This window comes from Volvox carteri (genome assembly GCF_000143455.1).
Source record: "Volvox carteri f. nagariensis unplaced genomic scaffold VOLCAscaffold_3, whole genome shotgun sequence".
Classification (NCBI taxonomy): domain Eukaryota; kingdom Viridiplantae; phylum Chlorophyta; class Chlorophyceae; order Chlamydomonadales; family Volvocaceae; genus Volvox; species Volvox carteri.
Window position 1 is genome coordinate 563293 of NW_003307546.1, and position 27234 is coordinate 590526.

Consider the following 27234-nt stretch of genomic DNA (forward strand, 5'->3'; position numbering starts at 1 on the left):
CGGACGCGTGACCTTACCCGATGCAAGATACCGAAAAAGATGATGAACCTGCTGACATTTGGCCTCCTTTTTGGGGCATTTGCAGCAACCTGATTGCCGGAGCTGCTTGCGCCACCATGGCGTCCGTAAGAGACGATTCAACACGCTGATCTCAATGAGATTGAAACTCATCGTCGTCTTGCCATACATTTTCCTTGCTTCGGGCGCCGCTTTGGGCCGCCCTGGTCCCGGTGCGCCACCTTTATAGCGCCCCATCGAAGTTCTATATCAACCCTTAAAAATAAGTAGGAACACTAAGCATAAATTTATAGGCCAAATGTTATGCAAGGTAGTGAGGAACACTCGCTCCAGGATTTCCCCTTGCCGCTGGTCGATACCTGTATTCTAAGCTAGGTTTATAGCTATGGCATTAGTGAAAATAGTATATAATTCTATATCCGTCAAAGCATATGCAATTGCTCGTTTGTATTACTGAAGATCCCAGTTGTGCGACGGTTTCAAGCGAGCTGTGAAAAAACTCGTGTCGCATGCCGAACATGTTTGTTATGCAAAGTACACATTCAGATCATTAACATCCATTAACTCCAATTCTGGAATCCATTATTGCGATTTACCAGAGCTTGATCGCATGTCGAAGATGGTGTGCCCCGCAGTACCGTACACTAGTCATGTCCGGTCCATACTGTCAACGCTGTTATAAATATTTAAGCAACAAATTAAAACATCAAATTTAAATAGCTGACTTTTCAGTATCGATTCCTGGGCTGCTAACCCCCTGATCTCGCCTTTTTTTGTATGTTCAAAGGGCGTCACTCCTAAATAATCAACCCCTTTCCCTTTCACTTGCTGACAGATAAATTGTGCTGGTTAGCGATGTAATACCCCTACGTGCTTTCTGTAAGGGTTGCACGCACGTGCAAGCACGTCGTGCAAGTGGAGGATACGCAGGTATCGCAAACAGATATGGATCCCTATACATCAATCCAGCTGCTAGAGCCTGTGCACCAGGATAACTAGCGGCCATAACCTGCACGACGTGCTAGCACGTACGTGCAAGAAGGTGACGCTTTGCAGCGGGTTCAATCCAGTGTAACATGTCAAATGGCTTTGGTGGTGCTGATAACGCCTCAGGCCACGGGCCGGGCATTACGTAAACACCTATGACTAAGTGCCACGTCGGCTGAGTCCGCACATGCTGGGGTAATATTATATTGAAATGGAAAAAGATTGACATGCATCAGCTGCAGTGCGTTTCCGCAGTGACATGCTCGCCGGGACTTCTTGAGGGTCGACGGAGGGATAGACGCGACGCAAAGAATACTCGGGGATACCTACCTAGAACCCAATGCGCTGCCCCGAAGTAGGCGTCCGCCCTAGGCGATACACGTCTGCCAAGATGGCATCTTCTAAGATGACTTAGTACGGTTGGAATCGTAAAGGACGAATGTAGTGCGAAGAGCTGTCGTCTGCACTGGGCCCTATGTCTCGAACAGGTGGAGATCATCATCTGCCAGATTGCAGGAGTCGTGTACAATATTCATCCCGTGCGGTGGAGATGAGGACGCAAGGAGCGGGGAAGCGCATTAGGGAATAGCCTAACAAATGCTCAAGGGTGAGACATGGCAATGGCGTGGCCACTGGGCATTAATGTACACGGGCGGACCCCTGGCGCCTGGCAGCTACATCCACGTCCCAAGCGGTTGTTGGCATCCAAAGTGCCGCTTTCGACTGCAACTCAGGTAAAATCATCATTTAGATGCCCAGCAAAGCACAGGCCATAGGTAAGGCAGTCCCCTACCAACACAACGCTCATTACCACCTAATAAGGTGTGGCCAAGCAGGTGCACCACCCTTCGCAGCACCATCACCGCCAACCGGTTTGCGAGCGCATTTTTGATATGCCGTCCTTTACCAGCCACGTCACAGACACACCTGGTACCGCAGGTTGCCTCTTTGCCTCTTTATTGAAATCGTGTTATGTGGCACGCCTTGCAAGGTTCAACCGATTAACAATATGCTCATTCATCACAATTGATGTCGGACATCGTCGTACATATGTAGGTCAACACCTGGTTCCTCGCCTTGCACAGATGGGCGCCAGGTCGTGCAGCCCCCCTGATAACACTCACATACATTTTACGTAATGCGCTCCATCTTCCTCCATCTTCCACTTGTCCGCGCATCCACCTCACCATATGAGCTCTTTCAGCTCTGTTTTTTGGCATAATACCACCGCACACTTGGTGCTCCAACGGACGATGGACACCAGCTTGGGCTCATGACAAGTACGTACCCCGGAGCCGCACTTGACGCAATGCCTGGCATCGGGTCCTGCCCAGCCATCAGACGTACATCTGCATTTCCTCTCACAGTTACCGTACCAAATAAGAACCCGGCGATGGTGCAGTGTTGGACCGGCATTGCGCCGTCCCGCCGAGCGCCGCTCCACCTCCTGCCAAGGCGACAGTGATACCTAATTCGGCGACACCACTGTTATGTAGTGCGAAGCGAGAAGCGTTGTGCGCCAGACCACTCGCGTGGGACATGAGGACATGCACTCCAATAATGAAGCAGCGCTGTCCAGGCACCCTGCAGTTGGCCCTACGCCCGGAAGATCTGCACAGTCCGACATTCGGTTGCCACGCCAAGAAATGTGCATGTCCGCATCCCGGCGGCCCTGCCAAGAGCCTAGTGCGAAGACAGCTGCATGCCAGGCGCAGTGAGCAGCCGAAGCCGCCGTAGATACATACCGCAACCCCGGCCCCGGCCCTTACTGTGTTTCAGATGTACCTCAACCCGGAGACCCAGATTCCGGAGTTCCACAAAAACACATACGTCCCGAAAGCACGCAGCATCCTGCCTGCAGCACTCCGCAGCGTACTGCCCCAGGGCTGTGAGGACCGCATCGTCCACGCTCTGCCCATGCTCGCCCACCTTCCATAGCATAACCATGTGTTCACCATTCCGAGGAAGCCCCTACTTAGTGCCTAGCCCGGGCCGACACACACACGCCACCCCGCCTCCATTGGCCTTACGTTGTAGCTAAGCTACCCTAGACACCGGGTCCATTGGACTCCCGTTGATCCCATTGTGGCCATGGGGGCCCCTTTGGGGACCGCAGTCAGTTGAGGTCCAGAGGCGCGTCCGTCCCCAGCAGCTTCTTCCGCAGCATCTGCATGTTCGGTGGTCGCGAGGACAGGGCCCGCTCCACTTCGGCACGGACCCGCTTCATCACGGTGTTGAACTCCCTGCGTGCCGCGCAACGGGGTGAGCGAACGGTCGGATGGATGAGCAAACAGGTCGATGACGGAATGGTCGGACGCGGGGAGGCACAACCGGCTGGACACATGGGTGGGCAGGTGGGTGACTGGGTTTGCCCCGGAGCCCCTAGGGGCTTCCAGAACCGAGGAAGCAAGGGCGCATACACACGGACACGTTGAGGACGTCACGCGGTCGTGGTGCATTACTCCTATGGGTTGCTGACTGAGGGGTGCATCGCCTCCAGTGCCACCCCTAACAGGATAGGTGCTGATCAACGGCCGCCGTGGCGTCAAGCCATCGGATGACCAGTATTGTGAAACACCCATTGTGGCAACCCTCCTAGCCAGCCGGTACAACGTCCAGCGTATCGCGATATCGCAAGTCCTCGCAGGAGGCTTTGCAAGGCAAGGCTGGCGGAAACCATGTGGCGCGGAACCCCTCCCAGGGACCGAGTGCTGGAATGTGCACAATGGCACGAATGTTGCTCGTGTGGCCAAGGATGTCCCGTGACGGGATACAAGAAAAACATAAGAGGCCGCTTGTTGTGCCCCAGGGGTTTTGATGCCCCAGATGAAACTGTGCGCACAATCCTCATGCATCCCTGCCAGTGCCAACACCTACCACACTTTGCGTATCTAATCTTTTCAGGGTCACCCTATACTCCCGTCCAGACCTCTTATCGGGACCTTATATTGTTTGTAACCGCCACTCCCACTTCTCGTCGCACGACCCCGCCCACGGCGGTGACTCCCCAAGACCCACATGTACGACGCCCGCATCTGCAGCCACGTGGCGTCCAGCAAGCAGTATGTGGCGCAGTACAGCTCCTCAAACGCCACGTCACTTTGCTCCAATAGGGCAACAAAGCCGCGGCCGGCTGCGGTGTGGGGACCCGCATCAGAAGACGTCCCCTGGGCCTGCGGGCGCGTAGGTGCGAACATTATTTTGCATTCCTAATTCCACGAGGATCCCTTTTCAGTTCTAGGGCTAGGCATCGGGACAGCCACGGATGTGAACGCATAATTTCAATGTACTTTCAGCTGTGCAACCCTCGCCTAGAAGATGACCGGCCCCCAGCCGGGCTTCACCAGCCAGTCCTCCAGAGCTAAGCTCTTTGGTCATCCCGCAGCCCAGCTGCTTCTCCCCACGTCTGTGATCTCTGTGCGTATCTCACTGCGCGCCCATCTGAATTTTGTTTGTGGTTTTGTGGTTTTGCTGTGTTCAGCAACTGCGTATTCCACTGCGTATTCACTCCTGACCCTACCGCACAGCATTTACTGCCATCGCCCTAACTTCACCTCAGGACCTCCTTAACGCCACCCTTGCAAATCCTCTATCCTGGTTCAAGCCAGCCCATAGTTGCTGTGCCCTTGATCCACGTTCCGTGCCACCCGCGTACTAGCATACACTTTTATTTCTCCTGCACTTGCTTCCTCCTTCCTCCAATTCGCACTTCATTTCATGCTATCTTTCAACATTGCGAAAAAGCATAACATAGTCCACCGGTGCGTTTTGATGTACAGGCAATGTTCCATTTCAACACACCCTTTAACCCATCACGCACCACAACCTTTTTCGGGGGATCTTAGCAATCCCCCGAACACGCACCTCTCACCTACGCACGCACAGCAACCCGCACCCATTCGCAAACCTACTGTGTGCAGCTCCAGCAACTCGGAAAGCATGAAGGTGATGTTGAGCCCCGCCACCGCAAAAGGGTACTCCCACTCCGCTCGAGTGCCCTCCGTCTTGTCAACCAGACGCCTGCAGCATCCACGGCCACCACGCAGCAAGAGCGTTAGCCACACAAACATGCCCCCGTTGTTTCGCCAGCCAGGAAAATGCAATCACGTGCTTCTAACCGCCTGCCGACGATCATACCCATCTCCAATTTCCCAGGGGCCAAATATCCCACCCGTGCATTCGGAAGCGGCTGCGGTTCAGCCGAGATGCCGGTAAGAGAATATGGAACCTGGAAGCCTGCACGCCCCAGGTTGCAGCGCACTCCGCTGCGTCCTTCGTCCGGCTATCGTTTCCTGGCCTCACGTCGCCGCATTCCCCACAATAGGATAGGAACAGGTAGACGCATGTCGTAATACACCAAGCCGCACCAGTTCACCTACGACCTGAACGTCTCGGGGTGCACCTCCGCCAGGTAGATCAGGTTGTCCAATCCATACATCCCAGCCCCGCGGAAGTCCGTGGCTGGATCGTCACCCTGCATGGGGTGACCAAGCGCGTGGGGGTGGCGATGAGCGTGTCGAAGCTCATGCTCGTGCAGCAGCCCGTTTCTCGGTCGCATAGCCCGCCCTGGCGTCAAGCCTTCTATTGAGCTCTGCTTATCCTTTCGCCTCTCCCTCATTGGCTTTTCACATCCGCAGTCCGCTCAAACCCCTACGTTTTCCCTCCTTGGCTTTGGATGATTTGGGTCCACAAACCAGCCCAGGTATTTGACCTGCTCCGCGGCTTCCTCTGTGGACCTAGACCCACTCCCACCCCCTACCTGCCAGCCCATCTCCTTCCATTTTGCAGACTTGAGAGCCGTGCACGGCTCGCCCGAAAATGCCAGGCTCCACAGCCGGCGTAGTGCATCCTGCGGCGCCGCAGAGCAACGTGAGACGATGCATCCGTCAGCCGGTTGCGGCCGAGGCGAGCGGCCCCAGGCTGGTGACTCCACTCCTGGGGGCACCTCCTCTTGGACATGCTTGGCCGGCCTTCCATGTCCCTCCACTCACCTGGTGGTTGCTGTTCGCAATATTGAACTTTTCTGCCACCCTCTCCCGAAGCAGCTGTAATCTTTCCGCCTGTGGAGAAAATGACAATCAGCGGGTGGTGTTGGATCGGTTGCCTTCGGCATGGTAAGGGCTTTGATCAGCTTGTCGGCTGTACCGGGACAGCTAGGTGGCTATCACGCACGCGGGGTTTGCTTAGCTGCCGTTTTCTATATCACAAGACCCCGCCTACCTGTAAAAGGGAAATCGGCTGCCCCCATGCCTGCCATGCTGACCCGTGTGGCCAGAAAGCCGTGGCATAGGCGAGGAGGCTGCCTGTGGGGTAGCAAGGTCAAGCAGGGTCAGGGGGGTTGTTTCAATGTGGGACAATAAGGAAGTCGGACCCACGTCTACGGTCCATATCGAATCTTGCCGAAGAGGGAACCAAAGAACACCGTGTCATGTGAGTAAACGGTAAAGGCCTATGCGGATGCAACGCACGCATTGCCCTTTCCGGACGGCCCTGGCCCCACGCTCCCTGGTTTGGGTTTATGCGGTTTGGGGGTTCATGCGCGTGCATTTCCTCGCTACGTATCGCGGTTTTTTGCTGTAAAGATAAGCCGTGTTGGCCTCCCAGTATGCCTGTGCGACCTGGTACCAAGCAGGAGTACGTACACGTGAACCCACAGCAGAGCAACCTCGGGATAAGTGGGTTCCCCTCGCGAGCAAGGCAGCTCACCAAACAAACGGTTCCACCAGTCGAGGATGGACTGGATGAAGGCCTGGAAATTGAACTCCCCAGGATGGACGATTATTGCAGTGCGATTCGCTTCTAGGCGCTGTTCGTGCTGCTCGTCATAGTCCGGAAGCAGTGATTCCGTGAGGCCATCCTCATCTGAAGCGGTGTAGAGCAACTACGTCAGCTGAAACTGCTTCATAGAAACGCCCACTGGAGCTATGCGGATGCAACCGGGCATAGCAGTCTTCCAGGGTCAACAGCATGCCCCTTTTGGACACCTAGCTGTTCCGGCCCAGGAACGGACCTTTGCCTTGTCGTCTTCTGCGCAGGCCAGCCATGCAGGGTCGCGTCGGTATGCCTTCCGCCCCTACCCGGTGTAAACGCAAATGAGGTATGTCGCAAAGTTCTTCCTAGTAGCGGCAATATAACATATCCTTCCTTTTCAAGCTCCGCACTGGGCCAATGAGGTGCCCAGCCTCGCGTTGCAGCCCTAGCCACACGAAACACTCATGCTATCCAAGGTGAAGATACGAAAAGCTATGATTGGATGTGCTGCAATTGTTCAGATTGTAAGGGGAAGTGAAACTGTGACGTACAAGCAACATCCGTGAAATGCGATCCAGGCACTTGAAGAATGTGACACCTTACACACTGGGTAAAGGCCTGTGGCAACCGCAGGAACCGGTAGAGTTTCCATCATACATTGCATGAACTCTATTTTTCCCTGCGGTCTGCAAAGTCACTTGGACTTACAGTGCCCAGATCATCAAACTACCTGGACCAGCAATACCAAGTAGACAAGGCCCTGACTTTTCCGGCTTGTGGATTGAGCATAGTTAGTCAAGATGCCTGCAAAGAGGCAGAATGGAAAGACGGCTATGGAGGAGGTGATGAGTGGTGCCACCGAGAGAGTCCTTAAGCAGGTCAGGTCGCTACTTGAGGTATCAATATCTAAACAACTACGTTTTAAGGCCAGAGCCTGCAATTCTTCTTGGAGCTACCTGCTTCGGCGTCACAGGGTAGCTGACAGTTGCGCACTGAAAACAGATCACGGAGCTGTATGAGACTGGGCTGAGCGGAGCACCAGGATCTATGGGCTTAAAGGTGCGACTCAATGCTGACTGCTGTACACGGGACCAAGATTGACAGTGCTACCATGTGCGTGCTGAGCTCTGCAGTCAATTGCGGAGAGTCCTCTTCTTAGACTGCAAATGCGCAAGCCACGCAAGAAGATAAGCATTATGATTGTTGGAAATCACAGCGCTGGCAAGTCCAGCTTCATCAACTGGTGAGTTGGGTTTGCCGGCCTCCGTAAGCCAGGTGAAAGGCTGCTAATTCTACATGTGTATCATAGGTACATTGGCGAGGCTATCCAGAAGACGGGCGTGGCGATTGAGGTGAGAAACCTAAGCAGTACGTGGGTGTGTTGGGGAAGCTGTATAGTGTCGGGTCATACTTGGTATTCTCGCGACCGGGATGTAGGTAAAGACTGGGGAACCCTTTGCAGGAGCCAAAAAGCGGAATCCTATACCAGGCATGTAAGCGCTGTTAGGGGCACAGATGACGTCACTAGGGGCCATGAGAGAAGGCCTGCATGCCTGCCTACTGCAAGTATATGCGTGCCTGAAGAGGCGTCACGTCCCGTCTGCATTTCTTCTGCAGACACGTGGCTTCACTTTTGTGACTTCGGGCAAGAAACGGGAGACGCTGCAGGGTGATGCCACCGTGCGGTTTTATGACCACCTGCACGAGTTCGGGAAATTCACTGGCGTCATCTCAAACCTCTTCACGGGTATGTCTGTGAGCTTTACTTAGCACGTAAAGAATGCTGGCAAGGTTGCGGGCGGCGTCAGGTTCTGTGCTGGTCCACTCACTAAAGACTCTTTTGCCCTTGATTTGTCCCATTAGAGATTAGCACGAGCCGGGATAAGAATTTCTCCTGCGTCGACTTTATCGATACGCCGGGTCTCGTTGATGGCGAGATGCAGGTATGGCAGAACACATGGCTTTGCTGGGCTGTGCCAGTGCACCTTTTCGATGCCCGTTAAGAGATCTGTCCTCCTTAAGGCAGACGCGACCCCTTCCGCATGTGGGTCTGTGCAAGTAACATGTCACGATGCAACCCAAGTGCGTGTCTTGAACAAGCTGGAGAGCATGCGTGTTCAGAAGCCATTTCTAGTGCTGAGAGGAGGTGATTTTTCCTGCGGGTCATCATGTGTCGACACCACTCAAAGCTCTCGCAAGCAAAGTTGCGGCTTCGTAGGCCTTAACGTTATCCAGATGTTGCGAGCTGCTAAGCAGCGGCCATGGCTTTAATGCAGGGCTGCAAATTTTTGCAGCTCGCTGGGTTGAGGAACACTTGCCATTTGCAACAACGAATGCTATGCTATTGCTACTATCATGATGCTGATTTGATAGTTGTGTCATCAGTTTACTTGTTGGGGCGTGCGTGCGCAATTTGTAAACCCCCAACCCTGCCCTTGCTTGCCCGCAGTACCCCTTCAACGTTCAAGACGCCATAATCTGGATGGCTGACCACGTGGGTTATATTCTTGGCGGGAACGACACGTTAGGTCAACCGTAAACGCATTAATGCAACGCAACTGGCGGTGGTCGCAAGGACGTGGTGCCAGCTTTCTTGAATCAGCACGTTACATGTCAGGCATGCATTGTCGGTCAATGTGTGTCATCTAAACTTAAGCCACATATTCTATACACATTTGCTCAAATACTTGTTCGTACATGCTGTTGCTGTTTCTATTTGCACCGCAGGTCGACCTTATCCTCATCTTCTTTGATCCCATTGGTGCGTAGACAGACCTGCCGCGAGATTGCCGGCATAGTAGACGGCCTTCCTTCAAACCTGAAGAACGGCCATTCAGGATGGTTTTGGTTTTTTGGGGATTGGAACATTCCCCTTGCAGCATGCATCATCGGCCGTACGGGGTTTGTTTATAAAGGCATCGTGGTTGCCTGGGGGCCAGGACGATCCCATTATCGACGGAGTCCTGTCCGCAATATGTGTGGGCCCGGAGGCGTAATTAAGAAGCGACGGACAATTGTGCAGCTAGCCGGGGTGCACGCCCGGCTTCGTAAAAAGGCTGGGTCACCTGGCAACACTGGCAACCTTTTATGGAGGCCGGGACTGCGGCAACATTCCGGCAAATGCTTGTATTGCTATTGGACCGTGGATTGGACCATAATGCCGGGAAATGCCTCGTTATTATGTACTTGCCTGTTGTCTTGTTTTTTTACAGGGCAAGCCACTTGCAAGCGCACCATGGAGGTCGTGGAACGGCTAAATAATGGACCGCACCTGGAGAAGATTCATTACTTCATGTAGGTATGGGTTACAGCCATCTATGTTATGGAGCTGCTGCTCTCCGTGAAGCAACTGTTAATGGGCAGAATGCCTCATCTTCACGACGCCCTGCAAGTAACAGTACATGAGAACGAGACGTTTCTCCTGCCTCTCTTGGCTAATAGGGACTGTCCGCTTGCGCCTGGTGATGTGCTGCAGGTCCAAAGCGGACGCCGTTGACAAGGTGAGCAGGTGCCAGATGTAGCTGCGCCAGAAAGCGGGTTGGCGTATGTGACTGGTGTAAGTCATCCTGCATGCGGGTTGGCGCCACAGCCGTCAGGTTCATGAGGTTTTCCATTATGGCAAGTCGACCCCAGCTGTCCAGGCTGAATGTGCGCCGCCCACAATCGCAATTCTATGCTTGATGGTGTAAGCCGTCTGGACACCTTCCGTAACTGGACCTTTCTTTGGCTAGTGCTCTATGTCCCCCTGGAACGTTAAAACCCATGAATCTGGATCTTGCATAATGTTAATTGATAACCGATTCCGCGTGCACCTTGCCTAACTTCTGTCCGCTGTAGGAGCACGATCGGCAGCGGGTACTGATCCAGATCACACAGAATCTTGCCACGAAGATTCGCAACAGCCATGCGTTCAACCTGCCAACCTTCTACCTGCCGCGTGACGACGATGTGCCCTGCACCATCCCCAACGCCATTGAGGACGTGTGCAAGGAGATCGACAAGGTACCGTGCAGGAAAAGCAGAGGATTAGGAACTTTTTTGGCATATTGTGAATTACGCCTGTGGCAACGACGGCATGCGTAAAAGACTCGTATGCGCGGACTATGCGGACATTGAACTACTCGGTCTCACTGCTTCGCGTGTTAGCAGGGCCTAACTGCCGATCGAACTGGGGTCATCTTATCTCTCTCAACTTAGTCTAGTTGCATTGATGTCCGACGTTCTGATTTGTCACCGTTTCGCGACTGGTTTCTCCATAGGCCATCAACATGACTGTCCAGAAGAACCTGCGGCAGCTCAAGGGCGATTGTGAGCGTATCGAGAAGCGCATCGGCGAGGTGCGAGAGCAGGACACGGCGCGGCGTGCAAGCAACGTGCAGCGGACCATGCAGGGCATGCTGTTGTCGCTGCTTACGCTCGTGGCGGCGGGCGTCATGGGGGTCCTGGTGTTCGCCCGCTTTGTGGACACGCTGTAAGTTGGGTGCTCTGTTGTAAGCGTGTTTGTTGTGCAATAATAACGAAGGTAGAGGCTTTTACTTTGAAAGCTCTTGATGGGCGTACTCAGCTTATGATCTAAGTGGGTTCGCATGGCACATCCTTAATTGCAAGGCAGACGTTTTACGAGCTCTGAAAGCTGCATGTGTTTATGCTGCCCGAACGCGGGCCTATCTGCGGCGCTTTCCCCTCTTGAATAATTAGTTAGTGCATGTAATCGCCCTGTTAAACTCAGGTGCGCGGACGCGCTGCTGGGCGACCATTGCCGTGGCAACAAGCTTGTAAACGTGCTCCACCGGGCGCAGCCCCTTGTGGTGAGGAACTCCACTGCACTCTTCGGGGCGGCGGCCGCTGTGGTGCTGGTGCTCATGGTCATTACGAAGGTGCGCGCATGGCTTGGGACCTAAGGATCATGAAGGAACATGTGTCGGGGCGGCGTGGATTTTAAGTCGATGGGTGCGTACATTGGGCAATGTCCGGCCATGGCTGGAACTTAAGCATTACCCGATTATTAATCGATGGCCACGTCACTAGGTCACGTGGCCATTCCCAATAGTCACGCGGCCATGCCCAAGTATAACTGCAGCGCCTGCTTATTGGCTGTAAGAACATGCTGTCCTGTTTGCGGCCCTATCTCCTTCGGAACTTCTTGTCTGTAGCTCACCTGGCGCATCCAGCCCATCCTTAGCAAGAAAGACCTCAAGAAGCTGGAGGACTACCGGGTGTACGTCAAGAAGATTGCGGAGCAGGAGGAGGGTAGGTTGAACCGTGTGCTACCACGCACTTGCCAGCCGGAACTTTGCATCTGTTTGCTGTTATGCGGCTACCCCGCCAATGTCCACGTTCGCTAACAATCAGTTCGCTAATCATTGCAACCGGGCCACGCTCCCTGCAGGACTGTACCAGGAATACTTCAAGACGCTGTCGTCTATGGAGCACTGAGGCGTCCATGCTGCGACCTGTACCCAGACTGAGTGGACGTGACGCGGGAACGACTATCAAAGCTCCATGGTTCTATGGCTCGAGTGCGGTTTAGCTGTGATATATAGGTAGTTACGGTAGCATGATGGGAGTGGGTAGCGACGTCCTCAAGTAGGTAGGTGCTTGTCGCCGCGGTGGCGTGACCGGGTTGTGCGTATGGCGCGGTGGTGATGGCGCCATGAACTGTGACATAGTTCGAGCAGTGTAGGCCGGCTCCACGCGTCCCCTGCATGCCTAAATACTTGTGGATCAGCTACGAAGACTATCGTGGCTCCAAGTGACCCGAACTAAGAAACTCCATCGACAATAGGCTCGGTTCCGTTGACGAAGACGGTAGCTTGGCCGAGGTGTGCTCATACCGGAGACGGTGGGCTGTCCTGCTGAGCAACGTGGCTTGTGCAGAGTGGAGTGTGGACCGCAATAGATACACAGGTATCGTGGAACGAGGTTGCTCTTTGTCGAGCGCCAGTAGAATGAGGATGCTCTTGCCGCCCCAACGGTGATGTTGGAAAGGTGTGTGCCTGTTGGTCAGGCTAAACCATGGTCCTATTGGCGATGACCGGTTATTAATGGACGGCGCCCCGTCAATTACGGCAGCTTCAGCGCGTGGTTTTTCGAAGTATAATTCCTCAGGCACGCTGCACCCGCTCATAGACGCGTGGCGCTGATTTCAGGGAACCAGTACGAAGAGTGCTGTTGCAATCTGCCGTTAGTGTATTATAGAGTTAAGACGGTAACGGCTCTCACAAGTTAGAGAATTAGTCAGTACTAATCAAAAATCCGCTTTTGGAAGGAGCAACGGCGGCTTCCTATGGCTGGGCCTGGATCTGCCCCGTCCATACTCAGGACTCTCCTGAAGTACTACTATTGCCGTTGTTCCTATCTCTAACTAAGCTTGCATATACGCGGGCGTCGATTAGAACTGCCAATCCAGCAGCTTAGCAACAGATATGCAAAAGATCGGCACTTTGTGGACCTTGGTTGGCAGGACAAATGAACCGATCACGTAAATGCTGCTCACGGTCAGATCGACTAGATCCTTCACATGGGACCGCCGGAAAGACCAGGAAATCCACTTGTCACTGACTAGGACTGGGGCCTCTACGACGGGACAGACAACTGTTCCCCTTACTTGGAATGTGGAATATTGGCGCGATATCCGGGGATCTTCTGTGTAAAGGAGGACTCAAGGGGACCATGCACCCATACCACTATTACTAATGCAATGCAGTAAACTACATACCTTTGATAGCAAATGTCTTAATGTGCAAGCGCAGCGAATACGAAGTGCGACTCGGACAATGTGGAAGTCCACAACTTCCTAAATTCCACACAGGTCTGAGCCATCAGTCCAATAAGCATGAGTCCGTTTAGGCGATTGGGTCGTAGCATCCTGTGGACTGCAGGAACCTATCATGTTGTGTTCATGCTTGCTTGAGTTGGATTACAAATTCCCACACTAGCTCCATTTCATAGCTGTCAAAGTATTAACTGTTTTAGGCCAAGTAAGTTTGAGATCTATTAAGAGTTTGTTTGAAGACGATTAGCGCCAAAATTGGTACGATTTATCGAAGGGAATTGTCACTTAAGCCAGCAGAAACATACAGCTGATCATCTACTGGTAGAGGAAACTGAGTGGACTTTTTAGCATCTCTGTTCAGATCGGCCGTAAACCCCTGCACCTTGCAAGCCTGAAGCCGTCGATCACTGTTCGTACTTCGCGCAGACTTTGTCGAGCGCGCGAAACCAAAAAAAATCCATTTCTATGCTGTACCAATCCAGTACTCCAAACGTAGACGCAAAACGCTTTAATGTTTACCGGGCTTAGCATCTCAATAGGTTAGAGAATGGCTACAGCCATAGACCAAGATGTTCATAACAATCATACTATTTACATTTGCTGATGAGAAATCGCGACGCACTTACATTAGTTCATGAAATCGCAATGTAAACGTAAGTAATGGCTTTGTGCGGGTGATGCACTCGTCGTGAACCGCGGAAACGGTATGGAAGGAACGAGAGGTAACAGCAACATTCAAAACATATTAAGACGTGGGTACCACGACGAGTAAGTGCCAGCAAACAAGGCTCAGCTCGTCCAACTTGTTTGACTCCAACGTGAAATACGGTCTGTATGCAGGGACGACCAACGAGACCAAGATGCTGCCAAACAAATGGCTATGGGATATCTGGGACAAGGCAGTCTCCTCCATGGCGTCTTGCCTACGCCACCTGTCGAGGCGCCTGCGTCCGGCCAACCGGCTTTGGGACATGACCATCAAAGCCTTGCACAGCCGCTCCCTTTCCAACAGTTTGGTATGCCAATTCAAGCTCAGGGCTCCCTGCCAGCGGACTTCGGAGCAGGGACAACCGCTCCTCGAAGCGCGCTCCTAGGCCACCTCGCAGCAGCCCTGGTAAGGTGGGATTCTGAGTTTCGTTCCCATACTTTCTATCCAATAGCATGGCATCTCATCACACTCGTGCAAAGAAGATATCCATCACGTTCTTCTTTAATGAGACGGGCAGGACTTGGTAGCCGCTACATGCAGCGTGAGGTCATGCAGAATAGACACGCCTAAGTGCCGGCACAGGGCCCCTAAGGAGGCCAAGGAAAGTACGTCAAGAAAGATGATGAGGTACGAAGGCTAACAGGCCCCCCCAAAACGCACCTCTAGAGATCGTGGGGCCCTCATCAGTACAGGACTTGCGTGGCTTGAGCCTCACATCCACAGCGTTGCCTCACATCCACAGCGTTGCCTCACATCCACAGCGTTGCGCCGCTGTGTTTCACCTTGTATCTCTGTATGTATGTACGTGTGTATGTAAGTGTGCTATATCTGCACCCTCTGCTGCCCTCCTTTAGGATCAGCGCTTCGATCATCGCCGGCTGTCCGAGGCCGACTCCTGGCATGCGGAGATCCTGCGGACAGAGGCCTCCTACCTGAGCCAGCGCAACTTTGACATGGCCAAGGTAAACAACGGAGATGTGGCACAGGAGCCCAAGCCCTGCGTGTCAGTAAGACCGTTACAATGACCCTAACAACTTGGCTGTGTGTGTGCGTTTATGTTTTTCCTTTCAATTGACCGTACACGTATCGAGACCGGTGTCCGATCCCCCTCTCTTGCGTGTGCAGCGGGAGAGCTGTACGGACAGCTCCGCAGACGTGGAATACCTCCTGGCTGGCGGCCTGAGTCTTCCGGCTATGAGGTGAGCTGTCCGCCGCCGGCCTTAGCTCACCCGCAACCTCCCATCACAACCTAACCCACCAACTAACAAAGTTCATTATCAACCACTCCTGGTTGCCCGCTCCCCCCTGGACATTGCCTTCAGAACGATCACGTTGCCCGGGTCCGGTCGTCCTGAATCTTCCCCTCCCGCCTCTATCTCTCGTCTTTCTGTCACCCTTTACGGAGCCGTTCTCGCCGCAGTTGTCCTCAGCTCTGGTACAGGAATCTCTCCTGTCCTGCCCCAACAAGCAACGTGGCTCCCAGCTGCTAGACGTGCCTGCTTGCCTGCATGTAAACTTTCCGTCAATCCATCCGTCTATCCTTCTCTCTATGCTATAAGTACCCTATCCCTACCCGTCTTACTTCCCCTCCGCCTATCATCCTGCACTCCATCGCCGCTTCAGACGGACCTCCAGCGCCACCACCTCCCACGTCCTGGCGGCAGGCGGCCTGCTTCCCGCTCCACTCCGGCCGGGCTCCATTGTTGCTACCGGCAGTGGCAGCCTTCCGCCTCCGCCACTGTCCAGCGGTCCAGCGACGCACCTGCCCTCCCTCAACTCGGGCATCGGACCGGCAGCCGGAGCTCACCACCACATCACACAACTGCGGCACCCAGCCGCCCTCCAAATGCCGCCCCACCCAGGTCTCAACGCCCCCCAACTACAGCGACCGGAGCTCCCACAGTCCCAACAACACCTGCAGCAGCAGATATCGTCCCATGCCGGCAGTGTGCCGTCCGCGCAGCAGTCCGGGGTTCTCGGGCTGCGCGAGCCCACACGCTCCGAAACCCTAGGCTCTGGAATTGGTACAGCAGGTGGATCCCGACAGGATCGCTGGTCGGAAGAGGGAGCCTCCATCGGCGGCCTACCCCGCGGCCAAGCCGGCGGCTTGTCTATGCCGCCGCTGCGGACGAGCGCTGCCCCGCCGCTGGGCCAGGAGCGTCTGGCAGCAGGAGCTGCCGCCGCCGCGGTGATGGAAGCAACGGTGGACCAGTCCCTCCCGGTCCGCGATCTGCAGCCCCAACCCCAGCATGGCCAGCTCTTCGCCGCTTCCTTCGGCTGCATCTCTCCCGCAGTGCCCCGAGGGTCCGCCAGCCGTCATGGCTTGCAGGAGCCCGGACATGGACACGGACCTGCTCACCCGGACCCCCGCGGGGTCACCGCAGGACACGGAGTGGCAGGTACGGAGGCCGTAGCCGCTGCTGCAGGAGGTGTCAGCGGGCGAGTTCCGCCGGTGCTGCTCACGACTACTCCAGGCCCCGGGCCCGACCGCTTCCAGTCGCCCCTGGGGCCTGGCGGGTTACTATCGGACGCCGGTGGCGGCAACGTTGGCTGTGTTGGCACTGTGGCAGCAGCGTCGGCTGAGGTCGACGACAGGCACATCTCCGCTAGCGCTTTCTTGGAGTTTGCAGGCGAGGCAGGGCTCTTCACCAGCAGCGGTGGCGGTGGCGGCGGACTCAACTGCGGCCGCGGCGGCGGTGGCGGCGGGGACTCCCCGCGCTCACCCTCACACCTGTCCGTACTTGCGGCCATGCAGCTGTCTCGTCAACAACAGCAACAACAACAACAGCAACAACAGCAACAAAGCTTGTTGCTGCAACAGCAGCAGCAACAGATCCGGCAATTATCGCGGGGAGGCCTGTCTATGCAGCAGACAATGCAGCCGGGGCCCCTGTACGGCGGCACCTCCGTACCACAGCTCATGCGCCCCTCAGCCGCCATGTTCACCGCAGCGGCGGCAGCTGGGCTCCAGGAAGGCCTCCCTCGCCTTCCAGGAGCAGTAGCAGGGGCAGGAGCACACGGCGCTGGGAGCGGGCTGCAGGCGCCTGGCGGCGGCGGCGGCAGTAGCGGCGGATATGCGTCGCCGCCAGTGCTTGTCGCTCACGGTGGCGGCGCCGTTAGTGATGGCGGCCGCTCGCCTGTGACGGCGTCGCCTCGACACACTTTGCAACAACAGTCCCCCTACAACGCACACATTAGTCCGCATCTGCAGCAGAACTCACTACTTGCCCAGTCCCAGCAGCAGCAACAACAACAGCAGGTACAGCAACTACAGCATCACGAGCATCATCATCAACAACAACATGAGCATCAGCTACAGCTCGCACAGCAGCTAAGGAGCCATACGGATTCACCGGGTCGCGTGCGGATGCTAGCGGCCCAGCAGGTGCTACGGCCGTCTTCGCCGTACAGACTCGACGAAGTGCAACAACAGCAGCGTTCACCACTTACTGCGCCGCACCGGGCGACCTCCTCCCAGCCGCCCATCCATGCCCAACCCCTTTACCAAGCGGAAGGACACTGTCTGCAGCAGCAGCCGCAGCAGCAATCGCCCTATCTGCCGCAACAACAGCCGCAGCAGCAGCAGCAGCAGCAACAGGCAATGACGCCCTTCATGTTGCATTTGCAGCAGCAGGCAGCCGAACAGCTGCGGCGGCGGGCCGTCGGCAGCAGCAGCGGTGCTGCCGCGGCTGTACCACTGCAATCGCCACCTGCCCACCACCAACCACCACCGCCGCCGCCACCACCGCCGCCACCACCACCGCAGCAACAGCAGCAGCAGGTCTCAGCGGCAACACGCCTTGAAACCGTGCAACTGCCTCCACCTCCCACCGCCTCCGCACACCCCCAGCCGCCACAACGGCGACAGCAACAAAGCCCAGATCTCGAACACCTTAAAACTGAAGGCGGCGATACCAGCCGGCTGGGGACTGCTGGGGCAGTTGGAGGGGGAGGCGGTCGGCAACGCAGCCCCCCCGGCCGCGCCGCCACTCCCACTCCCACTCCCCGGCACAGCCGGACTTTGCCACACCCACACAGCCAACCACCAACCCAACAGCAGCAGCAGCAGCAGCAAGGGCAGCAGGTCCCAGCCATGTTAGCGGATGTGGTGCCAGATAGTACGACACCCGGCAAAGCCGACAGGTCGGGAGTGGCCGTAGCAGCCGCGCTGGCGAGGGCCTCCCGGCTCATGAAGCGCCGCCGCGCCTCGGTAGGTGGTGAGGGGGCGGGGTTTCCGCCGGCTTGCGAGCTGAATCCGAATCCGGATTGGCAGCCTGGTTTTCGGGCTGGAGTCGACTGCGTGCGCCGCCCCTTATGCCCCCTTATACATCCCGAACCTATCCGCCCTCCATGTCCTCCTCCACGTCTCGCACCGCTTCCTAACGCTCCTGAACTGAACTGCCTCCGCACCTCCCTCAACAAGCACCCAACCCTCAACAAGCACCCAACCCTCAACAAGCACCCAACCCTGAACAAGCACCCAACCCTCAACAAGCACCCAACCCTCAACAAGCACCCAACCCTCAACAAGCACCCAACCCTCAACAAGCACCCAACCCTCAACAAGCACCCTACCCTCACCCCATTGATACGCAGCCACGCTCGGTAGTGAAGCACGCGCCCGGTGTCAGCCTGGCGGAGCCCGATGCAGAGGCGGGCCAGGGGCCGGGACCCGGGCCCGGGCCCAGCAGCGGCAGCCAGCGAAGCCATCAGCCCAGTGGGGGCGGGCTCTCCAGGACCCGGTCCGCCGCGATGGCGAGTCCCGCTGGCAGCCTGCAGCGCCGTACGACAAGCCTTAGCGGCATCGGCGGCGGCCCTGTCCGGCCGGACATCAGCGCTGCCACTGCTAATGCCACCGTCACCGCAACGGCTACTGCCAACGCTACTGCGACGACCACCAGCGCCCGGCTGTTCTCTGAGAGTGAAGGGGAGGAGGTGCAGCGGCGCCGTCGCGACGGAGAGGATGGTGAAGAAGGCCACGAGGTAGGCCGCGAGGTGGCGATAGCGGCTGGCGATAGCGACGACGAGGACGGTAGCTCTGACGGGGCCGACTCCTCCCCGGATACCGCCACCGTAGCCCCCAGTGGCGGCGACGCGGACGAAGCGTACGGCAGAGTGGGATCGAGCCGCCGCAGCCGTACTGCCATCAGCGGGGGCGTTGGCGCCGCCGCCGCAGCCAGAGGCGGACCAGATGCCCCCGACGCCCCCGTCGCGGTGGGCGCGTCAGCTGACACACAGATGATCATCGACCCCATCACTGGCCTGCCCCGTAGACGCGCTATGACGCAGGAAGAGCGTATGGTTCGTAACCGTGAAGCTGCGGCCAAGAGCCGGGCTCGCCGTCATCAGTACCAACAAAACTTGGAGCAGCACATTCGGGCCCTACAGCAGCACAGCGCTGAGCTCCGGAAGCTGCTAGAGGCGCATGCCGTACCGCTGCCGCCGCACCTCCTGGAGCAGCAGGTGCGGCTGGGAGACGGGCTGCCGCCGCCGCCGCCGCGGACGAGCCCACCCCGCAGCCGCAAGGGCATCGGCGGCAGACCCCGGAAGTACCCCCTGAACCCTGACGGATCCAAACCGAGCCGCAAGCGCCGGCGGACGTCCACCGGTACGGCATTGACGACGGCAGCGACGCCCGTACCGGCTGCCAGAGGTGTGTCAGCCGCGGCAGTCGAGACAACTGGCGGGGCCTCGGACGAGGACGTCAAGCCGCGGCGGGTGACTGCAGGCCGCCGTACATCAACAGCGGCCGGGGGTGGTAATGACGGTGGAAGTGGCGAGGGTGGTGACGGTGGAGGAGGTGAGGAGGGGGTTCGTGGAGCCGGCGGCGGCAACCGTGGCGGCCGCGGCCGCAGGGGCCGCGGTGGCGGCGGCAGCCGAGCGCGGGGCCGTGGCATCATTGGCGGCGGCGGTCGTACCGGCCGGAAGAAGCTGCAGAGTGACGACGTGGAGGAGGACGATGCGGGATCGGGGCCAGGAGCCGCAGGCGGCGGAGAGGAGCAGGTTCGCGACAGCGGCGAGGAAAGGCTGGAGCAACAGGTCGTAGCGGGGGCCAGTCCGCGTAGCGCTGGCGCCACCGCGGCCGCCAGCAGCGGTGGCGGCGGCGCCGGCGGCGCCGGAGGCCTTGATATTAGCCGTACAGTAAACAAGGCTGCTTTGGCCACCGAAGAAGCGCTGACTCCGCCTCGCCCTCGGCGGAGTACGACGACGTCGGCGGTGGGTCGACTCGCGACGGAGGCGGCGGTCGACGCTGTCGACGGTGATACCGCGGTAGTGGTGGTCGGCCAATCGCCCCTGCGACAGCAACCTTTTGAAATGGCGCCTTTTCCGCAGTACCGGTATGCATCGCAGCCGCCGGTGCCGCCGGTGGCGGCGCCCCCTCCGCCCAGCTGCGTCCCGACGTCCCCTGCCAACCTCAGACCAGGTGGAGAGGTTGCAGCAGATGTAACTCGACTGGATACGTTTGGTCCCGCTGAAGCAGACGCATCCGCGGCTGCTACAGCCGCGGACCCCGCTCAGCCGCCCTTCACAGACCCCTGGCAACTGCCTCAGTGGCCGCCGCCGCCGCCGCCGCCGCCACCGCTTATCCCCGGCCCCCCCCGTCCATCACTTGAATCGCCCGCCGGCCCCTCGGCTCGCCCCGCAAGGGCCCCATGCGCGACAGACCCACGAGTCGCTGCCGCGACCGCCTTGCTGCCGCCGCTGCAGCCCCAGCCGCCGCCTCACGGCGAGTCCGGTCCCGAGGCACTTGGCCTGGATGATGTGGCTTCAGGAGGCGCACAGCCGGCCATGGTGCTCAGCCCCGGAGGTGTCGGGGGTGGGGACGGGGACGGGGGGGTGCTGGGGTCGCTCGCGAGCCCGGGGGGGGACATCGCGGGCTCCTCCGCGGATGGGGGCAGTGCGGGGCCCTCCGGCGGGGACATGGGTCCCTTCGACATGCTGGGATTGGGTTTCGGAGACCTGCTGGGTGCTGGGTTCCTAGGCCAACAGTGAGAAAGAGGAAGAGGCAAGTACGGGCGATGTGCGGACTTACGTCCGGTGACGAATGCGACGGCAGGGTTGTGCTACGATGGAGGAGGATGTCTGGGTATGTATCTTAATAGGCAGGGGGGAAGTAGCGGCCGTGGAGGCCTAGGCTGGCGAGGGAAGAGCGTCGGGAGCTGTGGGAGTGGAACCGCTCGATATTGCGGTCGGGGCATGAGGGGCATGGGAAGTGACGTACGGATGTGTAGGGTACCGGCTGTCCAGGAGGCAGGGTATGGTACTGCGAAGTGACGGCGTGCACGGCGGAGGGGTTGTAATGAAAGCAAAACAAGTGTTGTGCGTGGATGATGATGTCCTGGAGGTTCATCTGGAGAGCCTTATCAAAAGCGCCTTTGGCTGCTTTTTAGCTGCTCAAAAGCCCAACTGCGGGATGCGGCTAAAACTGCGTCCTGTTTGTTGAGCTTTTGGAGCTTTAGAGGAGAATGGCCGGGTTGGTCCGGATTTTGTCCACCTTCCCCTAGGGCCAAAGGCTTGGTCCATTTCCCATAGGAAGAGGTGCTTACGAAGTACGAGAAGAATTGCACTTATACATAACTGCCTCCATACTGTTTGGCAAGGATAGGATAGGATTGCGGCCTTGGTGCTAATCAACGCAGTGTTTTCTTTCTTTAAGTTTCCTCATGGCATGATGGCGAGGAGCGGAGTGCGCTTGAGGAGGTGTCTTGCATATGGTTGCTTTTGTCAAGGCTTGCATGAACGCAGCGTGATCACGGCGCGCCAACCAGAGACAGATGGAGATGTGCCAACCAACGTTGCGCATGCACCTAAAGCAAATGCGTGGCTCCACTATGATACCAGTCCAACGGATGCACAAGAAGGGAGCATTGCAGGATATGTCTTGTCGTGCTCTTGATGCATCAGCGCCGAATTAGTTTCTCGGCGCCAGGCGCGGCCTTAGATCCCTTTTTTTCCTTTGAAACCGGCGCTTCCATGCATACAGAATTATCTTATCGAATATGTGGTCAAAGACGAAAACGTACTCTACTATCGCATCGCTGAAGTACTGCTTGGAGTGCTTTTGAGTTTTGTGACCTCCGCATCTGCGGTAGACCTCCTTTATAGACATTGGCCATCAATAGGTCGTTAGCTTGAGGGCGCTTGTTCGGGAACAGACGTTCCGTGCAAGCGCGCTTTGAAGCGTTAGTGGAGTTTCCGCGTGAAGTCCCAACCACACGTTTTGTCCCCTGCCGCGCATACGTGAGCGGGTCAAAATGGTTGCTGGATATGCAAAGTTTGCGTAACAATACTTTCCGCTTTGCCACAACCAGCGGAATTACAGTGATCAAGGCGTCTGCACGTCGCCGCTTTTTATACATCGATACTTAGCTGTCTTTGGATTATTTTTCGGTCAATCTATCACCCGATGCACTCGCATCACTGTATTGCGCAGCAACGGGCACGTTTTACGGGTCTGTACTGCCATAACATCGTTGCTTTGCATCGTCGGTACCGGAGTGAACATCCCATGGACCCACGGGTCACTAGTTAAATCTGTGGCGGGCTTTAATCCGCCATATTCCAGCTCGGGTCACCCCAACAATATGTAATCTATCATTGTTAAAGGTCAACCCAACATTTTTAATTTCCAAACTCCTCTCCTCCTCCGCCTCAGCAGCAGCAGCAGCAGTTACAGAAGCTGCAGCTTTACTGTGTGGTACATCTACATCTGTTGGCTCCTCTAAGGTCGCTTTCTCGTCGCTTCCCGAATCTCTTCGCCCATTATCTAAACAAAAGCAGATAAGCGGTTTCATTGACACAGGAACAATGAGCGCCGCGAATCCAATCGCCGAGGCTGTCGGCGGCGGTGCCGTGAAGCAAGGCGCCGCCTCCGCGGCCGGCTTCGACGTGGCGCCGATGGGTCCCGTCCCTACGGCCTCCATCGCAGATACCCCCACGCTCACCGCGCCCCCCATCTGGGTGCCGCACACGTCCAAGGTGAGCGCCACCCTCTCCCTGCAACTCCCTCCCGGGCCAAGGGGCACCACACAGCCCCCCCCCACCTCCCCCCTCCTCCACAGGCTCCTTCCCAGAGAGCTCCTCCCGCCACCTACTGCTGCTACTGCTGCCCACTCCCCGTGTCAAGTACACGCAACAGCCCCCCCCCTGTTATCCCTGATTGCCCTCTCCCTGTCCCTCTCCTCTGCGGCGGCCCCGGCCCCATAAGGCCCCCCCGCCACTCCGCACCCCCTGGAGCCAGGAGGAGCTCCGTCAGCGCCACCCCCCACTGCAGGAGGACCTGGTGGCGGATGTGGTGGTGGTGGGGGCGGGACTGGCGGGGCTCAGTACGGCATACCGGCTGGCTAAGGCGGGTGGGTGCCGGGGGGGGGAGGTGTGGGGGTGGGTGGGGATTACCGTACGGCGCCCTTTTTCGTTTGTAGTGAGACTCAAGGGACTATATCCGCCAACACCACTTCCCCCCCTCCTCCCTCATTCCCTTTACCCATTCTCGGCTGAGCTCAAGTGCTTTGCATTTCTATCATTTCCTTCCTTCCCTTCCTTTTTCGATGCTTGCCCTTCTTCTTCTTCTTCTTCGCTCCCGCAACCTTCCTCTTACTCCTTGTGCTGCCCTGCTTTCCTTGTCATTCGGCTTTTCAATTTTAAGGCTTCTTTTTTTCCCTATAGTCACCTTCCTTGCTTTTAGCTTTTCCATTCAGCACTTTTTCTCCTCCAGCAGCGCTTTGCAGTCCTCCTCTTGTTCGTTTTCTTGTAGCTCACAAACCGTTTTTTCCTTTCCCTCGCATGCCCTCTACCCGCTACCTCTGCCGCTTGCGCCGCCTGGCCAGGTGAGTTCGAGGAGGTTTGAGCTTTATCGGTGAATCGCGTTGCGTCGGTCGGCTGGCCGGGCTAGGATAGTTGGGTCGGTCGGGTCGGGCGCGTGTTGGGGGGTCGGGAGGAGCACTTGCATGTCACTGGCAGCTTATCACCAGCTTATCAGCCATTTTTTGACCAGCCTCCTAAATTCCGCCGCCAGGCCGGCGAACACAATTTATCCCAGCTTACGTCACCTCCTCCTTTACTCACGTCAGTTTTCATTGCTCTTCGCCGCCTTTACACCCACCTATACAATGTTACGGTTGGTTGTCCTGCTCTCTTTCCGCTCTCTTTTAATTTAGTCTTGGCGGCTAGGTAGGTCGTTTTCCGCTATCGTCATGACTACTACCACCATCATCGCGACTGGACTTCTTCATCACAACCGCCGACTGGTTAGTTGTGCCCTTGTTCTTTACTTCTGGCGCATCAGTCTTTCCTTGGCATCAGCTTCACTCGCTCGTGGTTCTTCGTCCCCCTTCCCTCTTTACCGTCCCCCCCCCCCAAAGGCAAGAGTGTGGTGGTCCTGGAGTCCCGACTGGTGGGGTCGGGCAGTGCTGGCCGGGGGCTGGGCCAGATCAGCACGTGGGCAAATGGTGAGTGTACGTCGGTATGTCTGTACCTATGTGCATTGTTTCCCGGGGGAAACCCGTCTGCTTACGTTCCCGGATATGTACGACAAATGTATTGAATCTGTACGGCACAGACACGTACCGGGAGATCGAGCGGGTTGCGGGGCTGGAGCGGGCGCGTCAGGTGGCGGCTGCGCACGCCGCCGCAGTGGCGTTTGTACGGCAGGTGGTTTCGGACGAGGGCATTGATTGCGACCTGACGGAGGTTGAAGGGGCTGTCCAGATGGACCTCTCGCCCGGAGAGCCGCACCAGCAGCGGCAGCAGCGGAAGGGCGCGGACAGCGGCAGCAGCAGCGGCAGCAGCTACATCCGGGGCTCAGAGGTTTTGCGGGAGGTGAGACCGCCCACGTGTCGTACTCCACGCTCACTCTCCCCCCGGCCTTCCCTACCCCCTCCCGTGCCATCCCCTCCCCGGTGTGTTTTCCCTTTCCACCCCCCTGGCCTCCCGACCCCAGTTCTAATTCCCCCACCCACCGCCTCCAAAGCCCCGGGGATTCCCGCCCTCCCGCCCGCAGGAGCTAGCCGCGTGTTGTCGGGCGGGGGTGGAGGGAGCGCACATAGAGTTCCGGCAGAGGGGTGTGCTTGGGGGCGGGGCCGGGTGGAAAGGGGGAGGTGGCAAGGGGGCCGAGGAGGGTTTTGCTGTGGAGGAGGTGCTGGTGCTCCCGGGCTGCCTCAACCTTCACCCCGTCAAGTACCTGAGGGGGCTGGCGGAGGCGGTTCTGAAACACGGTGGGCGGGGCAGTTGTGTGTATGTATGTGTGTACGTATGTATGTAAGTAAATGTGTAGAGGGGGAGAAATGGAGGGAGAGGGGACTCTTTTGGGGTGTGTGTGTGTGGGTTGTGGAGAGTTTCCATTTTGAGTGCCGTTGCAGTTGGTTGGTTGTTTGGTTATAGTATCCTTTCGATTGGTTGGTTGGTGTGAGTGCAGGCGCTGCCCTCGGGTACGTGGAGCGACCCACGGGTCAGGAGGCACACGGCATCCCCCGGGCTGTTGAGGGCAATCGGGCTGAAAACAAATCTGGGAGAGGGCGGCCGCCACTGGCCGGGGTGTGGAGTACGAATATCACCCGGGGGAAGGGGGAGGGGGGGGACCGGGGCCCTCCTGGGGCCCACTGCCTCTCAGCCGCCCGCAGTAGGCGGATAGCTGCTACGGCTGCTGCTACGGCTGCTGGCAGGGGTGAACGCCACCTCCCCGCTTGTGTGCCCTGACTCGCTCGATTTCCGCCGTTATTTGTGTGCTATGATATACGCCATGCGATGGTTGGCGGTTGGCGGTTGGTCCGCAGGTGGCCGTATTTTCGAGCACACTCGCGCCAAGGGCGGTTTGGTGACGGGTCCCTCGGGCGGTGTGGTCAAGACCTGGCAGGGACACATCGCACGTGCCAGGTGCTGCGGGGATCTATGTATAGATGTGTATATGTGTATATATGTGTGTGAAGGGGTATGTTTGCGGAGTTGGGAAGGCCGTGGGGTGGTGAGTAATCACCGGCCATGTGGATTAATGACCCGTGGGTCGCTAGTCCCTTGGACCTTGTCCTGGCTCTCCTGTTCCTTCCCCCCACTCCGCCCCATCTTCCCCTCCCCTTTCCCTCCCGTCTCCTTCCTCTTCCCAATCCTCAATCCATCCCCTCCCCATCCACACATACATACATGCATACATGTATAATACCTTTGCAGGGAGGCGGTTGTCCTAGCCACTCACAGCCCCATTAACCGCAACCAGTTGTGGGTTCACGACCGACAACTGCCCAGGAGGGACTACGTGGTGGCGTTGGAGGTGGGTGGTTGGGGGGGATTTCTAGGGGGGGCCGAAACACTGTAACGCATACACTGTGTTTTGGAGGCCCTCTCGCCTCTTGTGCCCCGGGGGCAGAGAGTGGAGAGGGGAGGGAGGGGAGGGGCCATGAAGGGAAAGTTGGAAGGCGCTTTGCAGACCTCCCCTTCCTCTGTCGGCCCTGTGGGCCCCTGGACCTGCACCACCGGCCCCCCCTCTCCCCTCCGCTGTGGTGTGTGGGCCCCTCTCCCCTCCGCTGGTCGGGCCCTGGGGGTGCCCCCCTCCTGGGCCCCCGCCGAGCTTGCTCTCGTCCGCACCACTTCCTCTGTGAACAGAGTGTGTATGTATGTGCATGTGTCTCCACCTCCTCTTTCCTTACTTACGATTCACCTCCCTATCCAGCCCCCAGCCACCCGCTAAAATCGAGCACACGCCCCCCCGAACCCCCCCTCTCTCTCCCTCCCCTCCCCAGGTCCCCCGGGGTGTCGTACCCCCCCACTACTCCCAGCTCATCACCCTGGGGCCACCTGCCAGCCGTACCTTCCTCCCTGCCCGCCTCCTGCCCCTGCCCACCTCCTTCCTGCCCCCCCCTCGGAGCCGGCACACCATTCGCCTGGCACCCATGCCGGGCCATCACCTGGTCGCCGGGGAGGGGGGGGGAGGGGCGGCTTCGTCGTACGAGAGCAATAAGGAGCTACTGCTAGTACGGGGGGAGCTGCACCACCAAGGCCTGAC

At 57.6% G+C, this 27234-nt stretch overlaps 4 protein-coding genes across 4 annotated transcripts in view; 3 read left to right on the forward strand and 1 right to left on the reverse strand.

The window, feature by feature from the left end:
* Positions 1–1585: 1585 nt before the first annotated feature.
* Positions 1586–7241, reverse strand: VOLCADRAFT_109569 (engulfment and motility protein). Its single transcript, XM_002946487.1, has 9 exons — positions 7016–7241; positions 6712–6867; positions 6226–6308; positions 5997–6065; positions 5765–5854; positions 5388–5479; positions 4917–5025; positions 4024–4178; positions 1586–3248 (listed from the first exon to the last, which is right to left on the reverse strand). The coding sequence occupies exons 1-9, from the start codon at positions 7047–7049 to the stop codon at positions 3122–3124; spliced, it is 915 nt and encodes a 304-aa protein (XP_002946533.1). The 5' UTR covers positions 7050–7241; the 3' UTR covers positions 1586–3121.
* Positions 7242–7952: 711 nt separating this feature from the next.
* On the forward strand, positions 7953–12192 carry VOLCADRAFT_86572 (uncharacterized protein; the record flags this gene model as incomplete). Its single annotated transcript, XM_002946319.1, has 12 exons — positions 7953–7999; positions 8066–8108; positions 8374–8511; positions 9206–9250; positions 9484–9517; positions 9969–10050; positions 10232–10256; positions 10594–10758; positions 11016–11227; positions 11486–11633; positions 11910–12006; positions 12146–12192. The coding sequence occupies 12 exons, from the start codon at positions 7953–7955 to the stop codon at positions 12190–12192; spliced, it is 1083 nt and encodes a 360-aa protein (XP_002946365.1).
* Positions 12193–14405: 2213 nt separating this feature from the next.
* On the forward strand, positions 14406–21233 carry VOLCADRAFT_86573 (uncharacterized protein; the record flags this gene model as incomplete). Its single annotated transcript, XM_002946320.1, has 9 exons — positions 14406–14645; positions 15095–15247; positions 15366–15439; positions 15864–16461; positions 16535–16639; positions 16738–17499; positions 18091–18450; positions 18837–20578; positions 20660–21233. 9 exons carry the CDS (start codon positions 14406–14408, stop codon positions 21231–21233), a joined length of 4608 nt encoding a protein of 1535 aa, XP_002946366.1.
* A 1815-nt stretch (positions 21234–23048) lies between these two features.
* VOLCADRAFT_86574 (uncharacterized protein) overlaps positions 23049–27234 on the forward strand; it is a gene marked incomplete at both ends in the record, with an annotated part of 6626 nt that continues 2440 nt past the window's right edge. Inside the window, 8 exons of the mRNA XM_002946321.1 lie at positions 23049–23219; positions 23449–23593; positions 24602–24688; positions 24799–25058; positions 25240–25453; positions 26012–26111; positions 26403–26502; positions 26972–27174. Coding sequence (XP_002946367.1) covers positions 23049–23219; positions 23449–23593; positions 24602–24688; positions 24799–25058; positions 25240–25453; positions 26012–26111; positions 26403–26502; positions 26972–27174 — 1280 coding nt within the window. The remainder of the gene's footprint in view (positions 23220–23448; positions 23594–24601; positions 24689–24798; positions 25059–25239; positions 25454–26011; positions 26112–26402; positions 26503–26971; positions 27175–27234) is intronic.